This window comes from Mobula hypostoma, chromosome X2 (assembly GCF_963921235.1).
Source record: "Mobula hypostoma chromosome X2, sMobHyp1.1, whole genome shotgun sequence".
NCBI lineage: Eukaryota > Metazoa > Chordata > Chondrichthyes > Myliobatiformes > Myliobatidae > Mobula > Mobula hypostoma.
The window spans coordinates 4,808,119-4,834,401 of NC_086129.1; the positions used below are offsets into that span (position 1 = coordinate 4,808,119).

At 49.1% G+C, this 26,283-nt stretch overlaps 1 protein-coding gene across 1 annotated transcript in view; it reads right to left on the bottom strand.

Moving 5' to 3' along the window:
* The window catches only part of sik2a (salt-inducible kinase 2a), a 299,174-nt gene that overhangs the window by 68,786 nt on the left and 204,105 nt on the right, over nucleotides 1-26,283 (bottom strand). The window contains exon 4 of the mRNA XM_063038587.1: nucleotides 19,208-19,369. Within this exon, the coding sequence (XP_062894657.1) occupies nucleotides 19,208-19,369 (162 nt within the window). The remainder of the gene's footprint in view (nucleotides 1-19,207; nucleotides 19,370-26,283) is intronic.

Below are 26,283 nucleotides of genomic sequence, written 5' to 3' on the forward strand. Positions count from 1 at the left end.
TTTCCTGCAGGAGGAGGGTCAAAACTGAGCACACTACTTCCCGTGTGGCCTCTGCACCAGGACGTCCCAGCTCGATGTCCTGACTGACAAATGCCCATTTGTGATGCCATTGACAAAGAACTGCTGGCTCGTACTCCCAGGTCCCGACGTTCTGTGGCACTCTCCAGGGCTCGGCCATTCACTGAAAAATGCCACACCCTGGTTCGTCTTCCTAGCATGCAGCACTGACAAATTACATCCCACTTGCCATTCCTTGGGCCCACCCAAGAGGGAACAAGATCCCTCCGTCAGTCCTGATAGCCATCTTCACTGTCAGAGACGCCATCTGGTATACCTACCCTAACCAAGCCCTGAACAGGCTCCTCGAAATCATAGGTGCGGATGGCAAACGCCAACGAGACTGGCACCAAGCCCTGGGGAACACCACGAGTCACGGGTCTCCAGCCCAAAGCACAATGTTCCACCCTTGCACGCCACCTGTGACCATAAAGCCAATTCTGCATCCAACGAGCCAGCTCGCCCTGCATCCCCTGCGATCTATCTTCCCACGGCAGCCTATCATGTGGAATCTTCCCCAGGGTCTTACTGAATTCCATACAGAGCACATCCACGGCCCTGCCTTCACCAACCTTCTCGGTTACTCCGACAAAAACTCTATGAAATTGATTGATCATATTCCTCCCCCCCCCCACCAGATAATTGGAATCAGTAGATTGATGATTCCCTTTGGTTTTCTTTTAATTTGGCTACAGATAGATAGATAGATATAGTTCATTGATCCTGAGGGAAAATGGGTTTCGTTAAAGCTGCACCAACCAAGAATAGAGCATAAATATAGCAATACGAAAACCACAAACAATCAAACAGCAAAATGCAAACTATGCCAGATGGAAAACAAGTCCAGGACCAGTCTATTGGCTCAGGGTGTCTGACCCTCCACGGGAGGAGCTGCACGTTCGATGGTCACAGGCAGGAACGACCTCCCGTGCCGCCCAGTGTTGTATCTCGGTGGAATATGGCCGTAGTCCAACATTAAAAAGTTCAATATCCAGTCTACAAACATGTTCTTCGATCGTAATATGCCCCGGATCGCACCATCTGTTGTTAACCAGAACAGTAAGCACCCAACTCCTTTACGCTTACCGCTCTCCGTGCACTTCTGGTCGGCCGGAACGGTCTGGAAGCCGTCCATGGAGAAGTTTTGATCGGGTATGTCCTCGTGCAGCCCCGTTTCAGTAAACACATAACACTGCACTCCCGAAATGTTCTCTGACGCCTGGCTAAGAAACAAGAGCGGGAGTCGGCCATCTGACCCGTCGAGCCTGCTCCACCATTCAATAAGATCATGGCTGATCTGGCCATGGACTCATCTCCACCTACCTGCCTTTCCCCCGTAACCCTCAATCCCCCTACTGTGCAAAAATCTATCCAACCTTGTCTTAAATATATTTACTGCTTCATTGGGCACAGAATTCCACAGATTCACCACCCTCTGGGAAAAGCAATTCCTTCTCATCTGCGTCCTAAATCTACTCCCCCGAATCTAGTCTCGCCTACCAGTGGGAACAACTTTCCTGCCACTAACTCATCTATGCTTTCATAATTTCATACGTTCCTACAAAGAAGATTATTTATTGCCCAGAAGGCAAATTGGTATCAGTGCAGGTGAAAATGCTCTCACAGTGACATTAGTTATGGTCACGAATCTTTAATAATCATTCAATCAGACGCGAATACAGCTTCGCGAAGCAGCGTTAGTCATACACAGCACAAGGGACAAATAGCACACATCAGATAGCAATATATGTGTGCAGTCACACAGAAAAATATAATATAACCCAAATCCCTGGGTGTCACGGTCTTGTAGATCGTTTGTGCCTGGATGTTGTTGGCAACAGCAAGCCCGCGGAAGTCCACAGACAAACACGCACAGGCACACGTGTCGATCCCACTTGTCTTCTGCTGAGCGACCCCTGGAGAGCAGCTCCCAGTCCAGCATGGACACCGCACCAGACCACCTTCGGCATCTCCCCTCCTGGCGACACCGCGGTCCGAGGCCTGGTCTGCGCTACTGCCGACGACAAGCAGCCCTCTCCCGCCGCCGGTCCCGTCACCGAGAGCCGGTGAACCGGACTTGCAGAATCCTGCTTTACCGACGCCCACCGGGGTCTTGCGGCCGCCGGGGTAAGGATCCAAGACAATCGCCCGCCGTTAGGCCGTGCACGGACTCCCGCGCCTTTCCGTAGCAGACAGCAGGGCAACCCGCTCCAAGTCCAGTATCTCCGCTGACGGGCAACTCACTGATGAAAACAACCTGCAGATGCTGGAAATCCAGAGCAACACACACACCCACACACACACAACGCTGGAGGGACTCAGCAGGCCAGGCAGCATCTATGGGGGAAGAAAAAGTCTTGGGCCGAGACCCTTCGTCTGGACTCCCTAATGGGGATAGACCTGCAGTACTTGGAAGTTCTTAATGTCCAGCAGTGTCTTCTGATCGTACAAAAGATGTCTAGAAAGGATGAAAAACACCTTTGGTTTGCCCCCGGCGTCTGGCATTTCTTACCAAAAGTGACCCTGTCCCAGATATAATGAAGGATCTGTGAAATGTCCCGAAGTCGTGATGGTGCCTGGCGGGAAGAGCCCGCGGGTCTTCGCACCCCCAGTGACAGATGTAGCTCTTGACCCCAGCGACCGCCAGCGAAATCACATCGAGAAGGGGGTCGTGCATTTTGTAAAAGGCGCGGAGAGGGGATGGAATGTGCTGATAGTGAAGGGTTTGGGTGTCTCAGGTGGCAGGTGAAATCGCAAGGGGGCGACTTGCTCTCTCGCCGGACCTACCCAGGGTCCCTGAACGGAAACCTCGCCTGGCGCAGGTGTAACGGTGAGTCAAGCTCGCTGGCAGCCTGGCCAGATAAGCGGTCAGTGCGTCCAACACCGCTCTTGGGATGTAAACCATTCTGCTCATCTCAAAGAGCAATCTGGCCTCCCTCAAAACTCGACGGCGCTGAGAGTCTTGTGCCTTTTGAGATCGGGGCCACCAGCTGAGAGCTGAATTAGGAAGTATTTACATTTCCATATGTTTTAACAGCTTCAATCGAAATAACTTCAGTGGAGACCCAGGGGGACTGCAAATGCAGTTTCTATTCTCACCTGTGAGGATAAAGTGATATTAAGCAAGAGTGCCCCTCGAAAGGAGTTTGACGCCTGCAGCTTGATTGTCGCAGACCCACACCAGAAGCCCAGCCCCGCCTCGATACAAACAGTCAGAGTTATCCACCCGACCTCATTCAAAGCTCTACTGGGTCGCAGCGTAGGAACATTGCGAGCAGTTTTGGGTCCCTTATCTCGGAAGGGATGCACTGAAACTGGAGAGAGGCTCAAAGGAGGTTCACAAAAAATGACTCCAGGATCGAAGGGCTTGTCATATGAAGAGCGTTTGATAGCTCTGGGTAAATATTGCACCAGAATTTAGAAGAATGAGACCTGAAACCTGTCGAAAGTCCTCGATAGAGTGGACGTGGAGAGGACGCTTGCTATGGTGGGAGAGTCTAAGACCAGAGGGCACAGCCTCAGAATAGAGGGGCGTCCTTTTATAGAACGGAGGTGAGGAGGAATTTCTTGAGTGGTGAATCTGTGGAGTTCAATCCCACAGGCAGCTGTGGAGGCCATGTATATTTAAGGCAGAGGTTGATCGATTCTTGATTGGCCAGGTCACGAAGGGATACGGGAAGAAGGCCCGAGACTGGGGCTGAGAGGGAAAATGGGTCAGCCGTGGTGAAATAGCGGAGCAGACTCGACGGGCCAAATGGCCTAATTCTGCTCCTGTACCTTATGGTCTAATATTGTTCGGTCTCAATGTACGAATGCTGTAACATAGAGTCATACAAAGGTACAGCACAGAAACAGGCCCTTTGGCCCGTCCAGTCTGTGCTGACCCATTTCAACTCGAGCAGCCAAGAGGAAGCCATGGTCCACTGGGGAAAATCCTGGTCTCAGGAGTCAGGAGGACGGACACGCAGAGCCAACCCGGGATCTGAGCAGGAAGCAGGGGTTGACGCTTCCAACTCAGCCCTGGGACAGTGTTGAGCTGCTGGAGGAACGAGACAGCACACCGGGGGGGCTCCTCCCCGAAGCTGTGGCCAATGTCCACCCCCCCGCCAGTCGGCAACAGACATAAACAGCTGATGACATGGTTATTGTTGCGGGATGCGCACGCCAACATACAGCGGGTTCCTCCGAAAGATATATCGATGGTGTAGATCATTTGGACAGAAGGACTTTGTGAAAGGCACAGTAAATATTCAACCTATCCTTTGGTGTTTAGAGGTCTGTAACATCAACAAAGTGAATCACAGAGAAGTAAAGGTTTCAGCAGCCTGCACATAAGCCAATACCAAGTCCGTATCTGCATCCATGGCAGTGTTGGCACGTGGATAAGGCGTCGGTCTAGTGATCTGAAGGTCGTGAGTTCGAGCCTCAGCCGAGGCAGTGTGTTGTGTCCTTGAGAAAGGCACGTAAGCACACATTGCTCTGCGACGACACCGGTGCCAAGCTGTATGGGTCCTAATGCCCTTCCCTTGGACAACATCGGTGCCATGGAGAGGGGAGACTTGCAGCATGGGCAACTGCCGGTCTTCCATACAACCTTGCCCAGGCCTGCGCCCTGGAAACCTTTCCAAGGTGCAAATCCATGGTCTCACGAGACTAACGGATGCCTATATATATCTACAACCACAGGCAGGTTTGGTTTATCTTCAACCAGGGGCAGGTTTGGCATATCTACAACCATGGGCAACCTATACTCAACTCCCCTTGTTATGAAGGCCAGCATGCCATTAGCTTTGTTCACTGCCTGCTGTACCTGCATGCTTGCTTTCAGTGACTGATGAACAAGGACACCCAGATCTCGTTGTGCTTCCCCTTCTCCTAACTTGACTCCATTTAGATAATAATCTGCCTTCCCATTCTTACCAGCAAAGTGGATAACCTCACATTTATCCACATTAAACTGCATCTGCCCACTCACCCAACCTGTCCAAGTCACCCTGCATTCTCATAAAATCCTCCTGACATTTCACACTGCCACCCAGCTTTGTGTCATCGGCAAATTTGCTAATGTTACTTTTAATCCCTTCATCTAAATCATTAATGTATATTGTAAATAGCTGGGGTCCCAGCACCGAGCCTTGCGGGACCCCACTGGTCACTGCCTGCCATTCTGAAAGGGACTCGTTAAATGCACGCATTTCTAAATGACAATAAACGAGGACTGAGTGTCCTCATAACCTAATCCGATTTCTGAATGCTGTTGTTCAGTTGCCCGACTCTTCGTGATCTCATGGACCATAGGTGTCCATAGGGTTTCCGTGGCAAAGATACGGAAGTAGATTGCCAGGCCTTTCTTCCGCACAGATACTGCTGCTGCCCAGGCTGGGACCCGGCTGGGGTTTGAACTCAGAGCTGTCTGCCCCGAAGTCCAACGCTGATGCCCCCACGAACACCACCTCGCCTTTCTGTTCCGTGCTTGCACTATTTTAAATTTAATTATTTAACATACATATATTTACTGTAATTGATTTATTTATTCATTTTTCTTTTTTATTCTTTGTTATCTTGCGTTTTGCGGTGTGCCCCTGCCGCAAATTCAACACACCTCACGACGCACGCCGGTGACATTCACCCTGATGTCCGGCTCTCGACATGTCCCTCGACATTAAACGTTTAAAGCAGACGACCCGATCGCGACATGATTGCAGCTTTTTTAAAAGAAAAAGATTGCACGGTGACGAGGCGTCAAAGTCGCAGAGACGGTCGCCGTCGACTTTGGATCCCAGGGACACGAAAGCCCTTTGCGTGGCCGCAGGGCCCTTTTCCCGCGTCCGGGCTTGGTTGGTGTGCGGACAGGGAATTGAGGAGATATGCTTTCCCCACCGTCTGGAAAGACTGACCTCGGCGGGGGGGGGGGGGGATGATTCGCGGAGACTCGAAAAGCTCACTTGAGTAAGCGTCTGCTTGAAACTCTTCACCAAATTCTTTCGAAAGAAAGTAAGTCCATTGCAGAACATGACAGAAAGAAACTCGAGAGAGTTTTCCTCATTTTGTGTGACTTTGACTCTCGTGCAGTAGAATATGGGATGGCCTGCTCCCTCTCTCACCCCCCCTCAATCTCAATCTACACTTTGGCGAGGGAGCTCAATCGGCTTAGCTGCTGACAGACGGGGCAGACGGGAGCCCGTGGTCATGAACTGGTCTTCAGAGCGGCCTCCCAGGGGCACGCCGACCAGCGGGTGCCTGACGTCAGTCCTCCGCCAGCTGGAGATCTTATCACAGGGACGGCTTCGCCATGAAGAGCTGCACTGCGACCCAGCTGCTCTTCTCGCCACTGATCAGGCAAGCTTATTCCTCACCCTCCCCGCCGACTCCCATCCCCCGGTATTTTCCATTAAACACCCCCCCACCAGGACAGGGAGCTCGTGCCCACACGGAGTCCCGGGATACCCGCGGAACTTTGGATGCAAAGCAGGAGAACGGTGTCTTGCAGAAAAGAATCACTTTCGTCTTGCAATCAGTGACTGAACTGGCAAAAAATAAACTGAGGAGACTCAGGTTACAGCTTATGCCGGTCGAAGATGACCTGGGACTGGGGACGGCCGGCGTTTACGGGATTCCCTGTGAATGCGGAGCAGCGTACACCGGACAGGCGGTGGAAACCTGGCTCGAGGAGCACGGGAAGCGTATCCGCCCGGGCTACCCGGAGACACTAGCGGCAGCAGAGCATTGCATTCGCAACGGCCAAAGGACCGACTTCAACGGCACAAGACGACTGCGCGGTGCCAGCAGGCTTTGGGACCGGCTGGTAAAGGAAGCCGTTGAAACAAAACTCGAGGAAGAGAATTTCGACAAAGACGAGGGTCTCGCTCCAAGTCAGAACTGGAGCTTGCTTGTGAGCACGGCGAGGGAGCGGAAGCCTGATTGGACGAGGACTAGCCAATCAGGAGGGACGGACGACAGGGGGCATAAACACCGCCGGACTAGACGCGCCCGGGTATCGTCCCTGATGAAGACGACAGAGCTTGTCATCGAAACATCGGTTACAATCGATTCCCTGTTCCAAGCTCTCAATAAGAGGAAAAAAAAACTGAGGATAAAGTCACCAGTTCCAAGCTCCCAATAAGGATTCGGGAAATAATGGTTAAATCCCTGTTTCAGTTCCAAAACCCCACTGGGCTCTTAAGCTGCTGCCACTGCTGTGTAAGAGAAAGAATCCCAAATTCGCACACAACCATTCCGATCGTGCCAAGCACTTACAGGCAATTAAGCCTGTCTGGTCACTGTTCTAATGGAAGGAAATGCGGCCGTCGGCTCGGGCACAGCAAGCTCCCCCCAGCAGCGAAAGAGAATGAGCAAGACGTCCTGCTCTGTGCTGGGTGGACGAAGGGTGAACCTTGGCTCAGACTGACGAGAGTTATTCCCCAGCCCGTTGTCCCATCAGCACCTGGCTCGTCACCCGCTCTACCAGTGCAGCCCCCACTCCGCCACTCAGCAGTTCAAAGTTCAAAGTAAATTTATTACACAGGCTCGATAAAACCTTTTGAATAATGACCGTGACATAACCATTCAAAGACCGGCCCAACTGGGGCGTTCAATCATTGTGCAAACACACAAGCAAATAACTGTATAACCCCAGCTGAGGTGCCACAATCAATGAACTTGGAGATCCCAGTTTAAAACAGGAGCAGCAGGGTAGCTCTGGCCCCCAGAGATGTTGACCACGCCCCACAGCGCCACGATGTTGTCTCGTCCATAACGATCCGATTTGGAAATTTGACAGCAGCTCTGGTGTCTGCACAGCAGGAAGACGTGGAGGCTTTGGAGTGGGTGTAGAAGAGGCTCGCCAAGATGCTGTCTGGATCAGAGAGTATTAGCTACGAGGAGGGATTAGACAAACGGATTGTTTTCACTGGGGCATCGGTGGCTAACACCTGAAGAATAGCAACTACAACAGGATCGGCTACTGTTTATTTGGGTGTTCGACTGGAGTGCAAGAGACCAACTTGGGTGTTCAACTAGAATGCAAACGACAACAAACTGTGCAAATACAGAAAAGAAGAAATAATAACAATAAATAAATAAACAATTAATATTGAGAATGTGAGATGAAGAGTTCTTGAAAGTGAGTCCCATAGGTTGTGGGAACAGTTCAGTGATGGGGCGAGTGAAGTTATCCCCTCTGGTTCAAGAGCCTGATGGTTGAGGGGTAATAACTGTCCCTGAACCTGGTGGTGTGGGTCCTGAGGCTCCTGTACCTCCTTCCTGATGGTTGAGGGGTGATAACTGTCCCTAAACCTGGTGGTGTGGGTCCTGAGGCTCCTGTACCTCCTTCCTGATGGTTGAGGGGTAATAACTGTCCCTGAACCTGGTGGTGCGGGTCCTGAGGCTCCTGTACCTCCTTCCTGATGGTTGAGGGGTAATAACTGTCCCTGAACCTGGTGGTGTGGGTCCTGAGGCTCCTGTACCTCCTTCCTGATGGTTGAGGGGTAATAACTGTCCCTGAACCTGGTGGTGTGGGTCCTGAGGCTCCTGTACTTCCTTCCTGATGGTTGAGGGGTAATAACTGTCCCTGAACCTGGTGGTGCGGGTCCTGAGGCTCCTGTACCTCCTTCCTGATGGTTGAGGGGTAACAACTGCTCCTGAACCTGGTGGTGTGAGTCCTGAGGCTCCTGTACCTCCTTCCTGATGGTTGAGGGGTAACAACTGCTCCTGAACCTGGTGGTGTGAGTCCTGAGGCTCCTGTACCTCCTTCCTGATGGTTGAGGGGTAATAACTGTTCCTGAACCTGGTGGTGTGGGTCCTGAGGCTCCTGTACCTCCTTCCTGATGGTTGAGGGGTAATAACTGTCCCTGAACCTGGTGGTGTGAGTCCTGAGGCTCCTGTACCTCCTTCCTGATGGTTGAGGGGTAATAACTGTCCCTGAACCTGGTGGTGTGGGTCCTGAGGCTCCTGTACCTCCTTCCTGACGTTTGAGAGGTGATAACTGTTCCTGAACATGGTGGTGCGGGTCCTGAGGCTCCTGTACCTCCTTCCTGATGGTTGCGGGGTAATAACTGTTCCTGAACCTGGTGGTGTGGGTCCTGAGGCTCCTGTACCTCCTTCCTGATGGTTGAGAGGTGATAACTGTTCCTGAACCTGGTGGTGTGGGTCCTGAGGCTCCCGTACCTCCTTCCTGATGGTTGAGAGGTGATAACTGTTCCTGAACATGGTGGTGTGGGTCCTGAGGCTCCCGTACCTCCTTCCTGATGGTTGAGGGGTAATAACTGTTCCTGAACCTGGTGGTGTGGGTTCTGAGGCTCCCGTACCTCCTTCCTGATGGTTGAGGGGTAATAACTGTTCCTGAACCTGGTGGTGCGGGTCCTGAGGCTCCCGTACCTCCTTCCTGATGGTTGAGGGGTAATAACTGTTCCTGAACCTGGTGGTGTGGGTCCTGAGGCTCCTGTACCTCCTTCCTGATGGTCGAGGGGTAATAACTGTCCCTGAACCTGGTGGTGTGGGTCCTGAGGCTCCTGTACCTCCTTCCTGATGGTTGAGGGGTAATAACTGTCCCTGAACCTGGTGGTGTGGGTCCTGAGGCTCCCGTACCTCCTTCCTGATGGTTGAGGGGTAATAACTGTTCCTGAACCTGGTGGTGCGGGTCCTGAGGCTCCCGTACCTCCTTCCTGATGGTTGAGGGGTAATAACTGTTCCTGAACCTGGTGGTGCGGGTCCTGAGGCTCCTGTACCTCCTTCCTGATGGTTGAGGGGTAATAACTGTTCCTGAACCTGGTGGTGTGGGTCCTGAGGCTCCTGTACCTCCTTCCTGATGGTTGAGGGGTAATAACTGTTCTTGAACCTGGCAGTGAAGGTCCTGAGGCCCTTGTACCTTCAAGTGCCAGTGACTTAAACACTTGGAAGATGGTGAATAGCGCCGGTATCTGCCTCGCAGGGAGATGCTGAGGCTTTGGAGAGGGTGTAGAAGAGGTTCACCAAGATGCTCCGGATTAGAGAGAATGAGTTGCAAGGAGGGATCGGACAAACTCGGAGCGTTTTTCCTGGGGCCTTTGAGGCGGAAGGGAAACCCGACTGGGGTATATAGAAATATCGAAGTTATCAGTCGTGCCACCAGGGTCTCTCTCCCCCTGAGCGAAGATGTCTGGAAGTGAGAGGGGAAGAGTTGAAAGGGGGCTTACTGACACAGGGCGGTGGAGGGCTGGAACGTGCTGGCGGGAAGGCGTTGGGAACAGGCGGTACCGCAACGTTTAAAAACGTCTCGTCGGACCTGGCTGAAGAGGAAAGGTGAGGAGGGTTCGCTACTACACTCCCCGTGACCGCGCGCTCTGGGTTCCCCCCACAGTCGAAAGGGCGTAGGGGTCGGTCAGCCAATTGGTCAGCGCAAACTGCCCCGTGGCGAGGCTGGGCGACTGCTGGGCAGTGAGGCTTGTCGGGTGGGGGTGGGGGGGGGCCTATTCCGCGCTGTCCCTCAACGAATAAAGATTCTTTCTGAAAAAGGCACGGGCCGCCGATTCCGCAGTGTGAGTTGGCGCGGTGGTCAGCCGGGCCTGCTCCTACGCATCGCCAACTGCGGGCTCCGTTGTCAGCTGTCGCCTTTCTGGGAAGGCTGGTTTCTGCCCGGCCGGTTCAGGGGAAAGAACGGACGGCACCCTTGCAAACAAAGAGCAGGGAGATTTCTCTCCCTGGGCTCCTGGGGCCCAGCGTTTCTCCCCCCCGCCCCCAGCTAACATGGTTTGTATTATCTGCTTGGAATGACCTTGCTTGTGGATGGCTGGAGCTCTGAAGCTGGCTGCCGTGTTTCCCACGTTACCATGGCGACAACACTTCCAATCTACACCAATGCCTTGAGATAGCACAGGGCTCTGCCCAATTTCCCTGTTGAATCCAAATGCACATCATTAACAATCCGAGCGACTGTCTTTCCTTTAAGCCAATGCTTAAGACATTTGCCCCTTTCTGACACGCCTCAGTGGAAATTATCCTTTCAGAAGGCTGCCGTCGAGATCCCTGTGGCACTCAAGGTGCTATGCAAGCATACATTGCTGCAGTTAGATGGTAATGTCAGGTTTAATGTTAGAAAATGAAGATTTGATCAGATTGCTGCTCGCAGCTACCCTGAGGTGAGCCTGCTGGCAGTTCTCCAGTGACTCCTGCAGCTCAACGATTCGATCATCAGCGTCCAAATGGTGAAACATTCACACGTAAACCCTGGAGTGTCTGAATGGGTCCATGTGCTAGCAAACACTACCCGGACTGAGTGAGTGAGTAAGTGTGATTGAGTGTGTGTGTGTGAGTGTGTGTGCATTCTGTGTGAGGAGTATATGAGTGTGTCAGTGTGTGTGAGTGAATGTGTGAGTGTGTATGCATGAGTGTGTATGCATGAGTGTGTGTGTGTGTTTGTGTGTGAGTGGGAATATGAATGTGTGCGTGTATGTGAGAGTGGGAATATGAATGTGTGTGTGTGTGTTTGTGTGTGAGTGAGTGTGAGTGTGTGTGTGTGTGTCAGTGAGTGTGTGAGTGTGTGTGTGAGTGTGAGTGTGTGTGTGTGAGTGAGTGTGAGTGTGTGTGAGTGTCTGTGTGTGAGTGTGTGTGAGTGTGAGTGTGTGAGTGTGTGTGTGTGAGTGAGTGTGAGTGTGTGTCTGTGTGTGAGTGTGTGTGTGTGAGTGAGTGTGTGTGAGTGTGAGTGTGAGTGTGTGTGAGTGAGTGAGTGTGTGAGTGAGTGTGTGTGAGTGAGTGTGTGTCTGTGTGTGAGTGTGAGTGTGTGTGTGTGAGTGAGTGTGTGTGTGAGTGTCTGTGTGAGTGTGTGTGTGTGAGTGTGTGTGTGTGTGTGTGAGTGTCTGTGTGTGAGTGTGTGTGAGTGTGAGTGTGTGAGTGTGTGTGAGTGAGTGTGAGTGTGTGTCTGTGTGTGAGTGTGAGTGTGTGTGTGTGAGTGAGTGTGTGTGTGAGTGTGAGTGTGTGTCTGTGTGTGAGTGAGTGTGTGTGTGAGTGTGTGTGTGTGTGTGAGTGTGTGTGTGAGTGTCTGTGTGTGAGTGTGAGTGTGAGTGTGTGAGTGTGTGAGTGAGTGTGAGTGTCTGTGTGTGAGTGTGAGTGTCTGTGTGTGAGTGTGAGTGTGAGTGTGTGAGTGTGTGAGTGAGTGTGAGTGTCTGTGTGTGAGTGTGAGTGTCTGTGTGTGAGTGTGAGTGTGAATGTGTGAGTTAGTGTGTGTGTTTAGAGAGGAGGGTAGGAGTTAAAAGCAGAAAAGGGGAGTTTTCTCTCTAACCTCTCGGTCTGCAGACTGTGCTCCTCCCCTACCCGTCCCTCTCACTGCACCTTTCCTCTCCCTCTGAGTGGTGGCTCAATTAAACAAACGGTAATCACAAACAACGTTATCGTTACCAGATTTAAACTGCTCCAGATTATTTCTTCAGCTTTTAGCATTTGGCCCCTGTGTTGTAATCAAAGGGAAGCAATCTGGGGTTTTACAGCCTTTGAATGTGAAAGGGAGCCAGTTTGGAGTCACTTTGAAGTGCTGAATCAAAGCACAATTCATACTCCTGACCTTTCTCTGCAAAAAAAGGTCACAGACAACTGTGTCAGAAAATGCCTTTCAGCTGTCAAACCGAGCCTGAGTGAACCTTTCACGGTCTGACTACAGAGGGATGTGGGACAGGTGCTCAGGAAAAATCGGCCAAGAAGGAAATTCCTCCTGGAAGTCATTGTAGGAGGCCACTTGGCCTGCTGTCAGTGGACCAGGTTACTGGGTAAAGCCCTTTGCAAACTGCTCAACATGTTTTGCTTTTTAAGTACTTAACTAAAACCCATTTGAAAACGGCTATTAAATCTGCTTTCGTCACCTTCCCAGGCAATGCGGGACCAGCTGTGCAAAGAAATCTCATTTTTACATCTCTTTCTTTTGCCTTGAATCTTTGATCTTGCCAGCATCTGCAGAATTCCTCGTGTTTCAGGTCCCTCCCATATTCTTTACTGACTACAGGAGATGGGAAGTTATTCTGAAGTTGTACAAGATGTTGGTGGGGCCTCATTCAACCATATAACAATTACAGCACGGAAACAGGCCATCTGGGCCCTTCTAGTCCGTGCCGAACTCTTACCCTCACCTCGTCCCACCGACCTGCACTCAGCCCATAACCCTCCATTCCTTTCCTGTCCACATAGCTGTCCAATTTTACTTTAAACGACAACATCGAACCTACCTCTACCACTTCTGCTGGAAGCTCGTTCCACACAGCCACCACTCTCTGAGTAAAGAAGTTCCCCCTCATGTTACCCCTAAACTTTTGCCCTTTAACTCTCAACTCATGTCCTCTTGTTCGAATCTCCCCCACTCTCAATGGAAAAAGCCTATCCACGTCAACTCTATCAACCCCCCTTCATAATTTTAAATACCTCTATCAAGTCCCCCCTCAACCTTCTACGCTCCAAAAAATAAAGACCCAACTTGTTCAACCTTTCTCTGTAACTTAGGAGATGAAACCCAGGCAACATTCTAGTAAATCTTCTCTGTACTCTCTCTATTTTGTTGACATCTTTCCTATAATTCGGTGACCAGAACTGTATACAATACTCCAAATTTGGCCTTACCAATGCCTTGTACAATTTTAACATTACATCCCAACTCCTATACTCAATGCTCTGATTTATAAAGGCCAGCATACCAAAAGCTTTCTTCACCACCCTATCCACATGAGATTCCACCTTCAGGGAACTATGCACCATTATTCCTAGATCCCTCTGTTCTACTGCATTCTTCAGTGCCCTACCATTTACCATGTATGTCCTATTTTCAAGTCAAGTCAAGTCAAGTCACCTTTTATTGTCATTTCAACCATAACTGCTGGTACAGAACATAGTAAAAATGAGACAATGTTTTCCAGGACCATGGTGCTACATGAAACAATACAGAAACTACACTGAATTACGTAAAACAACACAGAACTACACCAGACGACAGACCTACCCAGGACTGCATAAAGTGCACAAAACAGTCCAGGCATTACAATAAATAATAAACAAGACAATAGGCACAGTAGAGGGCAGTGGGTTGGTGTCAGTCCAGGCTCTGGGTATTGAGGAGTCTGATGGCTCGGGGGAAGAAACTGTTACATAGTCTGGTCGTGAGAGCCTGAATACTTTGGTGCCTTTTTCCGGATGGCAGGAGGGAGAAGAGTTTGTATGAGGGGTGTGTGGGGTCCTTCATAATGCTGTTTGCTTTACGGATGCATCGTGTGGTGTAAATGTCTGTAATGGCAGGAAGAGAGACCCCGATGATCTTCTCAGCTGACCTCACTATCCGCTGCAGGGTCTTGCGACCCAAGACGGTGCAATTCCCGAACCAGGCCGTGATGCAGCTGCTCAGGATGCTCTCAATACAACCTCTGTAGAATGTGGTGAGGATGGGGGGTGGGAGATGGACTTTTCTCAGCCTTCGCAGAAAGTAGAGACGCTGCTGGGCTTTCTTGGCTATGGACCTGGTGTTGAGAGACCAGGTGAAATTCTCCGTCAGGTGAACACCAAGAAATTTGGTGCTCTTAACAATTTTGATTAGTTCTACCAAAATGTAGCACCTCAAATTTATCAGCATTAAACTCCATCTGCCATCTTTCAGCCCACTCTTCTAACTGGCCTAAATCTCTCTGCAAGCTTTGAAAACCTACTTCATTATCCACAACTCCACCTATCTTAGTATCATCTGCATACTTACTAATCTAATTTACCACCCCATCATCCAGATCATTAATGTATATGACAAAAAACATTGGACCCAGTACAGATCCCTGAGGCACAACTACTAGTCACCAGCCTCCAATCTGACAGACAGTTATCCCCCACTACTCTCTGGCGTCTTCTATCCAGCCACTGCTGAATCCATTTTACTACTTCAATATTAATACCTAAGGATTGAACCTTCCTAACTAACCTTCCGTGTGGAACCTTGTCAAAGGCCTTACTGAAGTCCATATAGACAACATCCACCGCTTTACCCTCGTCAACTTTCCTAGTAACCTCTTCAAAAAATTCAATAAGATTTGTCAAACATGACCTTCCACGCACAAATCCATGTTGACTGTTCCTAATCAGACCCTGTCTATCCAGATAATTATATATACGATCCTAAGAATACTTTCCATCAATTTACCCACCGCTGACGTCAAACTCACAGGCCAATAATTGCTAGGTTTACTCTTAAAATCCTTTTTAAACAATGGAACAACATGAGCAATACGCCAATCCTCCGGCACCATCCCTGTTTCTAATGACATTTGAAATATTTCCGTCAGAGCCCCTGCTATTTCCACACTAACTTCCCTCAAGGTCCGAGGGAATATCCTGTCAGGACCTGGAGACTTATCCACTTTTATATTCCTTAAAAGCGCCAGTACCTTCTCTTCTTTAATCATCATAGTTTCAATAACTTCCCTACCTGTTTCCCTTACCTTATGCAATTCAATATCCTTCTCCTTAGTGAATACCGAAGAAAAGAAATTGTTCAGAATCTCTCCCATCTCTTTTGGCTCCATGCAAAGCTGTCCACTCTGATTCTCTAAGGGACCAATTTTATCCCTCACTGTCCCTTTGCCACTAACATAACTGTAGAAACCCTTGGTATTTATTTTCACCTTACTTGCCAAAGCAACCTCATATCTTCTTTTAGCTTTTCTAATTTCTTTCTTTCTTTTTCAATCTTTTTATTAGTTTCATAATAATAAATATAACATGGTAATGGTACAAAGTTATTGGGAATACATTGTTATAATTTGCATAAGTAATTATAAAGCCAGTTGACACTTAAATGATAAAACTCCCAATCATATAGGATACAGATGAACAATATAAAACAAAGAAAAATATCTAAAAAAAAATCATGAAAAAGGAAAAAAAAATTATAACCCCCCAAAAAAACTAATCTAAACAGAATTAATCAACTAAACTAAAAAAAAGACATGGGCTGTTATGTAACATCATTAAAAAAAAGAGGAATGCTTAGTGTCAACGACTCTGTTCCTCTCAACCAATATTACAAAGAAATAAAATAAGTTTGGAAAAGGTCAAATTACCTCATACGAAAATGTTGAATAAATGGCCTCCAGGATTTTTTGAATTTAATAGAGGGATCATAAACAACACTTCTAATATTTTCCAAATTTAAACACAGCATAGTTTGAGAGAACCAATGAAATGTGATGGGAGGATTGATCTCTTTCCAATTCAGCAAAATGGATCTTCTAGCCATTAATGTAAGAAATGCAGTCATCCGACGAGCTGAAGAGGTTAAATGATTTGATTCTATCATTGGTAACCCAAAAACAGCAGTAACTGGATGAGGTTGTAAGTCAATATTCAAAGCGGTTGAGATAATATCAGAAATATCTTTCCAGTATTTTTTCGACAAAGGACATGACCAAAACATATGAGTTAAAGAAGCTATCTCGGAATGACATAGATTACATTCTTTATATTCCTCGAGCACCTCATTTACTCCATGCTGCCTATATTTATTGTAGATATCTCTCTTTTTCCGAACCAAGTTTCCAATATCCCTTGAAAACCATGGCTCTCTCAAACTTTTAACCTTTCCTTTCAACCTAACAGGAACATAAAGATTCTGTACCCTCAAAATTTCACCTTTAAATGACCTCCATTTCTCTATTACATCCTTCCCATAAAACAAATTGTCCCAATCCACTCCTTCTAAATCCTTTCGCATCTCCTCAAAGTTAGTCTTTCTCCAATCAAAAATCTCAACCCTGGCTCCAGACCTATCCTTCTCCATAATTATATTGAAAATAATAGCATTGTGATCACTGGACCCGAAGTGCTCCCCAACATAAACCTCCATCACCTACCCTATCTCATTCCCTAACAGGAGATCCAACACTGCCCCTTCTCTAGTTGGTATCTCTATGTATTGCTGCAAAAAACTATCCTGCACACGTTTTACAAACTCCAAACCATCCAGCCCTTTTACAGAATGGACTTCCCAGTCTATGTGTGGAAAATTAAAATCTCCCACAATCACAACCTTGTGCTCACTACAAATATCTGCTATCTCCTTACAAATTTGCTTCCTATTTGGTGGTCTATAATTCACCCTCATAAGTGTTACTACACCTTTCCCATTCCTCAATTCCACCCAAATAGCCTCCCTAGAGGAGCCCTTGGAGAATAGTGTGGAGTCTAGTATAGCTTGGAGTATAGTGTGCAGTTTTGGTTCCCTACGTACAAGGAAGATGTAAACAAGGTTGAAAGAGTACAGAGAAAATTTACGAGGATGGTGCTGGTTCTAGAGGACCTGAGTTATGAGGGAAGGTTCAACAGGTTAGGGTTTCATTCCCTGTAATGTACATGATTGAGAGGAGATTTGACAAACAAGATTATGAAGTGTGGAGATAGGGTAAATACAAGCGTGCTTTTACCACTGAGATGGGAAGGTCTGCAGATGCTGAAGATTCAAACCACTGAGGTTGGGTAGTCATGGGTGAAAGGTGAGAAGTTTAAAGGCCGATTTATACTTGAGCGTCAAATGTACGCCATAGGTATGGCGTAACCGCGTACCCTACGCTGTACTCTACGTTGAACCCTACGCCGTAGCCTAATGTGCACCTCTCCCAAAATGTAACGCAGACCGAAACAACTGTGCGGAGTATTTTGTGTTTGTGATTGGTCCGCTTGGTAGCATCGCATTTCCTCCTACGCTGCAATAGCTTCCCATTGGGCGACTGAAGGGCAGGGAAGGAACTCTGGCTGCAACGCTTTCCGTAAAGCTTTACAGACCTCCGATATTACGGAGGACCCTGTGCTCGACGCCCGTTTGTAGCTGGCTGCTACAGCCTGTTGTCTTCCACCCGAAGCTGAAACTCGAATGGTGATTGCCAGTCACTGTGCGTACACCGATGCGAAATAAACGGTTGGAGACGATGAACCAAATCGCCAAATCTACCTGCCGACATCCGAAAATATTTGAAATGCATTCACAACACGCTGGAGGAACTCAGCAGGTCGGGCAGCATCCGTGGAAATGATGGGTCGACGTTTCGGGCCGGAACCCTTCGTCAGGACTGTAGGGGGAAGGGGGCAGAGGCCCTATAAAGAAGGTGGGGGGAGGATGGGAAGGAGAAGGCTGGTAGGTTCCAGGTGAAAAACCAGTAAGGGGAAAGATAAAGGGGTGAGGGAGGGGAGGCAGGGAGGGGATAGGCAGGAAAGGTGAAGAAGGAACAGGGGAAAACACAATGGGTAGTAGAAGGAGGCAAACCATGAGGGAGGTGATAGGCAGCTGGGGGAGGGGGCAGAGTGAAATAGGGATAGGGGAAGGGAGGGGGAGGGAATTACCGGAAGTTGGAGAATTCTATGTTCATACCAAGGGGCTGGAGACTACCCAGACGGTATATGAGGTGTTGCTCCTCCAACCTGAGTTTAGCCTCATTTCCTCGTCCGTGTCTCTCAGTGACCGGACAAGCACAGAAAATTCACCCTCCTTCACAGTTTCAGTCGCCATTGTTTGAAGTTTGAGTTTCTTCGTGTTGAGTTTGCGTTACATTTTGGGAGGGGTGCACGTTAGGCTACGGGGTAGGGTTCAACGTAGAGTGCAGCGTAGGGTACGTGGTTACGCCGTACCTATGGCGTACATTTGACGCTCAAGTACAAACGCTCACAATGGCATAGCCCACTTGCGTAGGCTAGTACGCACAAGCATAAATCAGCCTTAAGGGGAAACACCGTCTTCCCTCGGAGGACGGTCAGAGTGTGGAATGAGCTTCCCGCGCCAAGCAGGTTGCACGCGAGCTCGACTTCAACGTTTAAGAGAAGTTTGGACAGGTACCCGGACGGTTTAGGGGCTATGGTCCCGGGCGCAGATCGATGGGATCAGGCAGCTGAAACGGTTTGGCATGCGCTAGATGGGCCGAAGGGCCTGTTTCTGCGCTGTACTTGTTCGCGACCCTGTAAGACAATGTTGAAACCGCACAAGTGACGTTGGACGCGGAACGCATTCGGCGCTAACGTTCCAAACGTACGAGCTGGGAAACGCTCCTGTACCTGCGGTGGTCGGCAGTGTGAAATCGAACAAAAGCGTGGACTGCCCTGCATTTCCTGGAGGTACTTCTTCTTTCTGAATGAGGTATACTCTCGACCCTCCCCCCTCCGCGCTCTGGGCACGTACCTGCTATTTTAATATTCATGTTGCCGTCTAACAGTAGGTTCTCAGCTTTCAGATCCCGATGGACGATCTTGCGGTTGTGACAGTATTCCACCGCTGAGAGGATCTGCCAGAACTTGCGCCTGGCTTCCAGCTCGCTCAGGCGCCCCTGGTTTGCCAAGTAATCTGCAATTTTAAGGAGAAAGATTGTTAGGCAATTCCTCTCTCTCTTTTTTAAAAAAAAATGTACAGAAATCGTGATTACCGGGAGCACGTCCTGCACGGGCTCGGCGACTGAAACTATAATGTTCTCCCCTCCAACACAAGAGTCACAGAGTCATGGAGAAGTACAGCATACAGAGAGGCCTTTTGGCCCATCTAGTCCGTGCTGAAACCATCCTACTCTCATCGACCTGCACGGTGACCACAGCCCTCCGTACCCCTACCATCCATGTACCCATCCGAACTTCTGTTAAACGTTGAAATCGAGCTCGCAGCGGTGCCAGGGAAACAACCTCTCCCTCAACGTCGCAAAAAACAAAGGAGCTGGTGGTGGACGACAGGAGGAACGGAGACGGGCTAACCCCTACAGACAATGGATCTGGGGTTGAGAGGGTGAACAGCTTTAAGTTCCTCGGCATCCACATCACCGAGGGCCTCATGTGGTCTGTACGTACCGGCTGTGTGGTGAAAAACACACAACAGCACCTCTTTCACCTCAGACGGTTGAGGAAGTTTGGTATGGGCCCCCCAGATTCTAAGAACTTTCTACAGGGCCACAATTGAGAGCATCCTGACTGGCTGCATCACTGCCTGGTATGGGAACTGTACCTCCCTCAATCGCAGGACTCTGCAGAGAGTGGTGCGGACAGCCCAGCACATCTGTAGATGTGAACTTCCCACGATTCAGGACATTTACAGAGACAGGTGTGTAAAAAGGGCCCGAAGGATCATTGAGGACCCGAGTCACCCCAACCACAAACTGATCCAGCTGCTACCATCCGGGAAACGGTACCGCAGCATAAAAGCCAGGACCAACAGGCTCCGGGACAGCTTCTTCCACCAGGCCATCAGACTGATTAACTCACGCTGATACAGCTGTATTTCTATGTTATATCGACTGTCCTATTGTACATAGTATTTTTTTTTCACAAATTACTATAAATTGCACATTGCACATTTAGACGGAGACGTGATGTAAAGATTTTTACTCCTCGTGTACGTGAAGGATGTAAGAAATAAAGTCAATTCAATCTGCACCACTTGCACTGGCAGCTCGTTCCACACTCTCATGACCTTCTGAGTGAAGGTCATGTTCCCCCTAAACTTCTCACCTTTCACCCTTAACCCATGACCTCTAGTTGTAGTCCCACCCAACGTCAGTGGGAAAAGCCTGCTGGAGTTTTACCCAATGTGTACCCCCTCATCAAATCTCCCCTCAAATCTTCCACGTTCCACGGAACAAAGTTCAGTCGTTCAACAGTTCCATTCAAGTGTGTACGCATCTACATCCTGAAATTCTTCTTCTTCGCTAACATCCACATAAACGGAGCAGAATGAGTGACAGTTAAAAGGTTAGAACCCCAAACCCCCCTCTCACTCCCCCTCCCACGCACAAGCAGCAGATCAACGGCCCTCCCCCACCCCCACAACAAAGCATCAGCACCTCCCTCCCCAACCTAGCAGGCAATAACAAAGAAAAACCATGACCTGCGATGCCCCAAAGACGACACGTTCGCCCGACAATTTGACAGACCTCAGGCTCCCTCTCTCCCTCATGAAGGGAAAGAGAGGTGAACCCCCTTTCACAGCAAGAGGGGAGACGTACCAAAACAGCACGCTGGTTTACGCTGTCAAACGTCCCAACCTATTCAGTCTTTCCCTACAACTCCGGTCCTCCAGACCCGGCAACATCCTTGTAAATTTTCTCAGTACTCTTTCAACCTGATTTACATCTGCACACAGTACTTCAAATTAGGCCTCACCAACGTCGAGTGCAACCTCAACGTAACATCCCATCTCCAGTACTCAATACTTTGATTCAGAAGGCCAATGAGCCAAAAGCATCTTTCCCCCTTCCCTGATTACAAGAGCACATCAGGGACAGTCTGAACAGCAGGTCTTTGAAATCCTTAAATATAAGATCAATTTCTCCCTTCCTTTCCAGACCTGATGAAGGGTCTAGGCTCGAAGAGCTGGTGTGTGTGTGTGTGTGTGTGTGTGTGTGTGTTTTGCTCTGGATTTCCAGCATCTGCAGAATCTCTTGTGTTTATTCCTCTCCATAGACGCTGCCTGACCTGCTGAGTTCCTCCAGCAGTGAGTGTGTGAGTGCGTGTGTGTGTGTGTGTATGTGTGTGTGTTAGTGTGTGTGTGTGTTAGTGTGAGTGTGTGTGTGTGTGAGTGTGTGTGAGAGTGTGTGTGTGTGTGTGAGTGTGTGCGTGTGTGTCTGTGTGTGTTAGTGTGAGTGTGTGAGTGTGTGTGAGAGTGTGTGTGTGTCTGTGTGTGTGTGTGAGTGTGTGTGAGTGTGTGTGTGTGTGTGTCTGTGTGTGTGTGAGTGTGTGTGAGAGTGTGTGTGTGTCTGTGTGTGTGTGTGAGTGTGTGCGTGTGTGTGTCTGTGTGTGTTAGTGTGAGTGTGAGTGTGAGTGTGTGTGTGCGTATGTGTGTGTGTCTGTGTGTGTTAGTGTGTCTGTGTGTGTGTGTGTGTGTGTGAGTGTGTGTGAGAGTGTGTGTGTGTGTCTGTGTGTGTGTGAGTGTGTGCGTGTGTGTGTCTGTGTGTGTTAGTGTGAGTGTGAGTGTGTGTGTGCGTATGTGGGTGTGCGTGTGTGTGTGTGTGTGTGTGTGTGTGTGTGTGTGTGTGTGTGCGTGCGTGTATGTGTGTGTGTATCTGTCTGTCTGTCTCTCCTCTTCACCAACTGTTCACCGGAACCCTTTCCGTCAGGGTTAATGAAGACCTCTCCAGCCATTCGGCGAGCAGCTGGACACGGTCTACAAGGCTATTGATTTTATAAGCTGTGTCATCTGGCACAGGGCGATCGTGCAGGAAAGGGCTGGACAAGTCAAAACAAAGCAAGCGCGTCTCGCTAACCGGAATTTAAATCCTGCGGTTCGTAGGGGGCTCTGCAGGGAACAAAACAAAAAAATCAGGCAAGGACACTGTGATGACGCTTGTCTAGGACTGTGAAAGCACAGAATGAAGGGAGAGAAAGGGGAGGACATTCAAAGGTTTAACTAGCTGCATCACTGTCTGGTATGGGAAGGCGGGGAGGCTACTGCAAAAGATCAAAGCAAGTTGCAGAAGCTTGTAAAATTAATCAGCCCCATGTGGGGAGCATCCAAGACATCTTCAAGGAGCGGTGCCTTGGGAAGGTGGTAAGGACCCCCAGCACCCAGGACCTACCCTTTTCTCACTGTTACCATCAGGGAGGAGGTACAGGAGCCTGAAGACACACACTCAGTGATTCAGGAACAGCTTCTTCCCCTCCGCCATCCGACTTCTGAACGGGCTTTGAAACCATGAGCTCTACCTGGCTAATTTTTTTATTTCTGTGTTTTTTTTTTGCACAACTTAATTTTAACTTAACTATTTACTGGACATATATATTCTTAGTGCAACCCAGTTTTTTCCCCCTATATTTATTCATCGTGTATTTCATTGCACCGCTGCCATAAAGTTAGACCATAAGACAAAGGAGCAGAAGTCGGCCATTCAGCCCATCGAGTCTGCTCCGCCATTTTATCAAGAGCTGATCCATTCTCCCATTTAGTCCCACTCCCCCGCCGTCTCACCATAACCTTTGATGCCCTGGCTACTCAGATACCTATCAATCTCTGCCTTAGATACAGCCAATGACTTGGCCTCTACTGCTGCCCGTGGCAACAAATTCCATAGATTCACCACCCTCTGACTAATGGCAGGATACTTGGTAGTGTGGAGGAGCAGAGAGATCTGGGGGTACATGTCCACAGATCCCTGAAAGTTGCCTCACAGGTGGATAGGGTAGTTAAGAAAGCTTATGGGGTGTTAGCTTTCATAAGTCGAGGGATAGAGTTTAAGAGTCGTGATGTAATGATGCAGCTCTATAAAACTCTGGTTAGGTCACACTTGGAGTATTGTGTCCAGTTCTGGTCACCTCACTATAGGAAGGATGTGGAAGCATTGGAAAGGGTACAGAGGAGATTTACCAGGATGCTGCCTGGTTTAGAGAGTCTGCATTATGATCAGAGATTAAGGGAGCTAGGGCTTTACTCTTTGGAGAGAAGGAGGATGAGAGGAGACATGATAGAGGTGTACAAGATAATAAGAGGAATAGATAGAGTGGATAGCCAGCGCCTCTTCCCCAGGGCACCACTGCTCAATACAAGAGGACATGGCTTTATGGTAAGGGGTGGGAAGTTCAAGGGGGATATTAGAGGAAGGTTTTTTACTCACAGAGTGGTTGGTGCGTGGAATGCACTGCCTGAGTCAGTGGTGGAGGCGGATACACTAGTGAAATTTAAGAGACTACTAGACAGGTATATGGAGGAATCTAAGGTGGGGGTTATATGGGAGGCAGGGTTTGAGGGTCAGCACGACATTGTGGGCCGAAGGGCCTGTACTGTGCTGTACTATTCTATGTTCTATGTTCTATGCAAAAGAATTTCTTCACATTTCTGTTCTGAATGGGCGCCCTTGAATCCTTAAGTCATGCCCTCTTGTACTAGACTCCCCCATCATGGGAAACAACTTTGCCACATCCGAATTTCACGGCACATGCCGGTGATATTAAACCCGATTCGGATTCTTCACGGAGATTTAAGAGTGAAAGGAAGAGATTGGGAAGGATGTCCTCATTGTTGTCTCTACCAGAAGTGGGTGAGACTTATCAATGAGCCCGCTGTGGAGGTGATTATAACCCACACACGTTAACTAACCTCGCCCCCATAGAGAGATCCAGGCTCAGATAGAGAGAAAAATACATAACGAGGGGGAGAGAAGGAGTAAAAGTGAAAGGCCGGTAAAGAAAGAAGAGAGAGTGAACACAAAATGAAGAGAGGAGGAGAAAGAAAATTTTTAAGTTCAAAGTAAATTTTATTATCAGAGTCACCATGTCAACCCTGAGATTTTTTTCCCCTGTGGGTATACTCAGCAAATCTATAGAATAGTAACTGTAAACAGGATCAGCAAAAGACCCTGACGAAGGGTCTCGGCCCGAAACGTCGACTGTGCTTCTTCCTATAGATGCTGCCTGGCCTGCTGCGTTCACCAGCAACTTTGATGTGTGTTGCTTGAACTTCCAGCACCTGCAGGTTTCCTCATGTTCTGTGGAAGATCTAGCAGTTAGTCAGGAACGATGGCAATGCCAATCAAAAAAGTTCAACAGAGAATTTGTTATCAGAGTACATACGTGTTGCCACATATGACCCTGAGATTCTTTTTCCTGCGGGCATACCCAGGAAATCTATAGAATAGTAACTGCAAACAGGATCAGTGAAAGGTCAGGCAGAGAGTCGAAGACAACAGACTGTCCAAACGCAAAAATAAATAAATAGCAATAAATAAGGAGGGCATGAGGGATCATTGCTTGTGAGAACATCTCAATGGATGGGCAAGTGAGTCTAGTTATCCCCTTTTTTTTTTCGAGTGTCTGATGGTTGAGGGGTCGTAACTGTTCCTGAACCTGGTGGTGTGGGTCCTGAGGCTCCTGTACCTCCTTCCTGATGGTTGAGGGGTAATAACTGTTCCTGAACCTGGTGGTGTGGGTCCTGAGGCTCCTGTACCTCCTTCCTGATGGTTGAAGGGTAATAACTGTTCCTGAACCTGGTGGTGTGGGTCCTGAGGCTCCTGTACCTCCTTCCTGATGGTTGAGGGGTAATAACTGTTCCTGAACCTGGTGGTGTGGGTCCTGAGGCTCCTGTACCTCCTTCCTGATGGTTGAGGGGTAATAACTGTTCCTGAACCTGGTGGTGCGGGTCCTGAGGCTCCTGTACCTCCTTCCTGATGGTTGAGGGGTAATAACTGTTCCTGAACCTGGTGGTGTGGGTCCTGAGGCTCCTGTACCTCCTTCCTGATGGTTGAAGGGTAATAACTGTTCCTGAACCTGGTGGTGTGGGTCCTGAGGCTCCTGTACCTCCTTCCTGATGGTTGAGGGGTAATAACTGTTCCTGAACCTGGTGGTGTGAGTCCTGACGCTCCTGTACCTCCTTCCTGATGGTTGAGGGGTAATAACTGTTCCTGAACCTGGTGGTGCGGGTCCTGAGGCTCCTGTACCTCCTTCCTGATGGTTGAGGGGTAATAACTGTTCCTGAACCTGGTGGTGTGGGTCCTGAGGCTCCTGTACCTCCTTCCTGATGGTTGAAGGGTAATAACTGTTCCTGAACCTGGTGGTGTGGGTCCTGAGGCTCCTGTACCTCCTTCCTGATGGTTGAGGGGTAATAACTGTTCCTGAACCTGGTGGTGTGGGTCCTGAGGCTCCTGTACCTTCCTCCTGATTGTTGAGGGGTAATAACTGTCCCTGAACCTGGTGGTGTTGGTCCTGAGGCTCCTGTACCTTCTTCCTGATGGTTGAAGGGTAATAACTGTCCCCTGAACCTGGTGGTCTGGGTCCTGAGGCTCCTGTACCTCCTTCCTGATGGTTGAGGGGTAATAACTGTTCCTGAACCTGGTGGTGTGGGTCCTGAGGCTCCTGTACCTTCCTCCTGATTGTTGAGGGGTAATAACTGTCCCTGAACCTGGTGGTGTTGGTCCTGAGGCTCCTGTACCTTCTTCCTGATGGTTGAAGGGTAATAACTGTCCCCTGAACCTGGTGGTGTGGGTCCTGAGGCTCCTGTACCTCCTTCCTGATGGTTGAGGGGTAATAACTGTTCCTGAACCTGGTGGTGTGGGTCCTGAGGCTCCTGTACCTCCTTCCTGATGGCAGCAGCAAGAAATGAGCCTGGCCTGGGTGATGGGGATCTCTGACGATGGATGCTGCTTTCCTACGACAGCGTTTCATGTAGATGTGCTCAATAGTTAGGAGGGCCAAACCAGTGATGTACTGGGCCGAACCCACTGCCTTTTGCAGGAGTTTCCGTTCAAAGACGTTGGTGATTCCCAGACATCCCACCCTGCAAAAACTGATTTC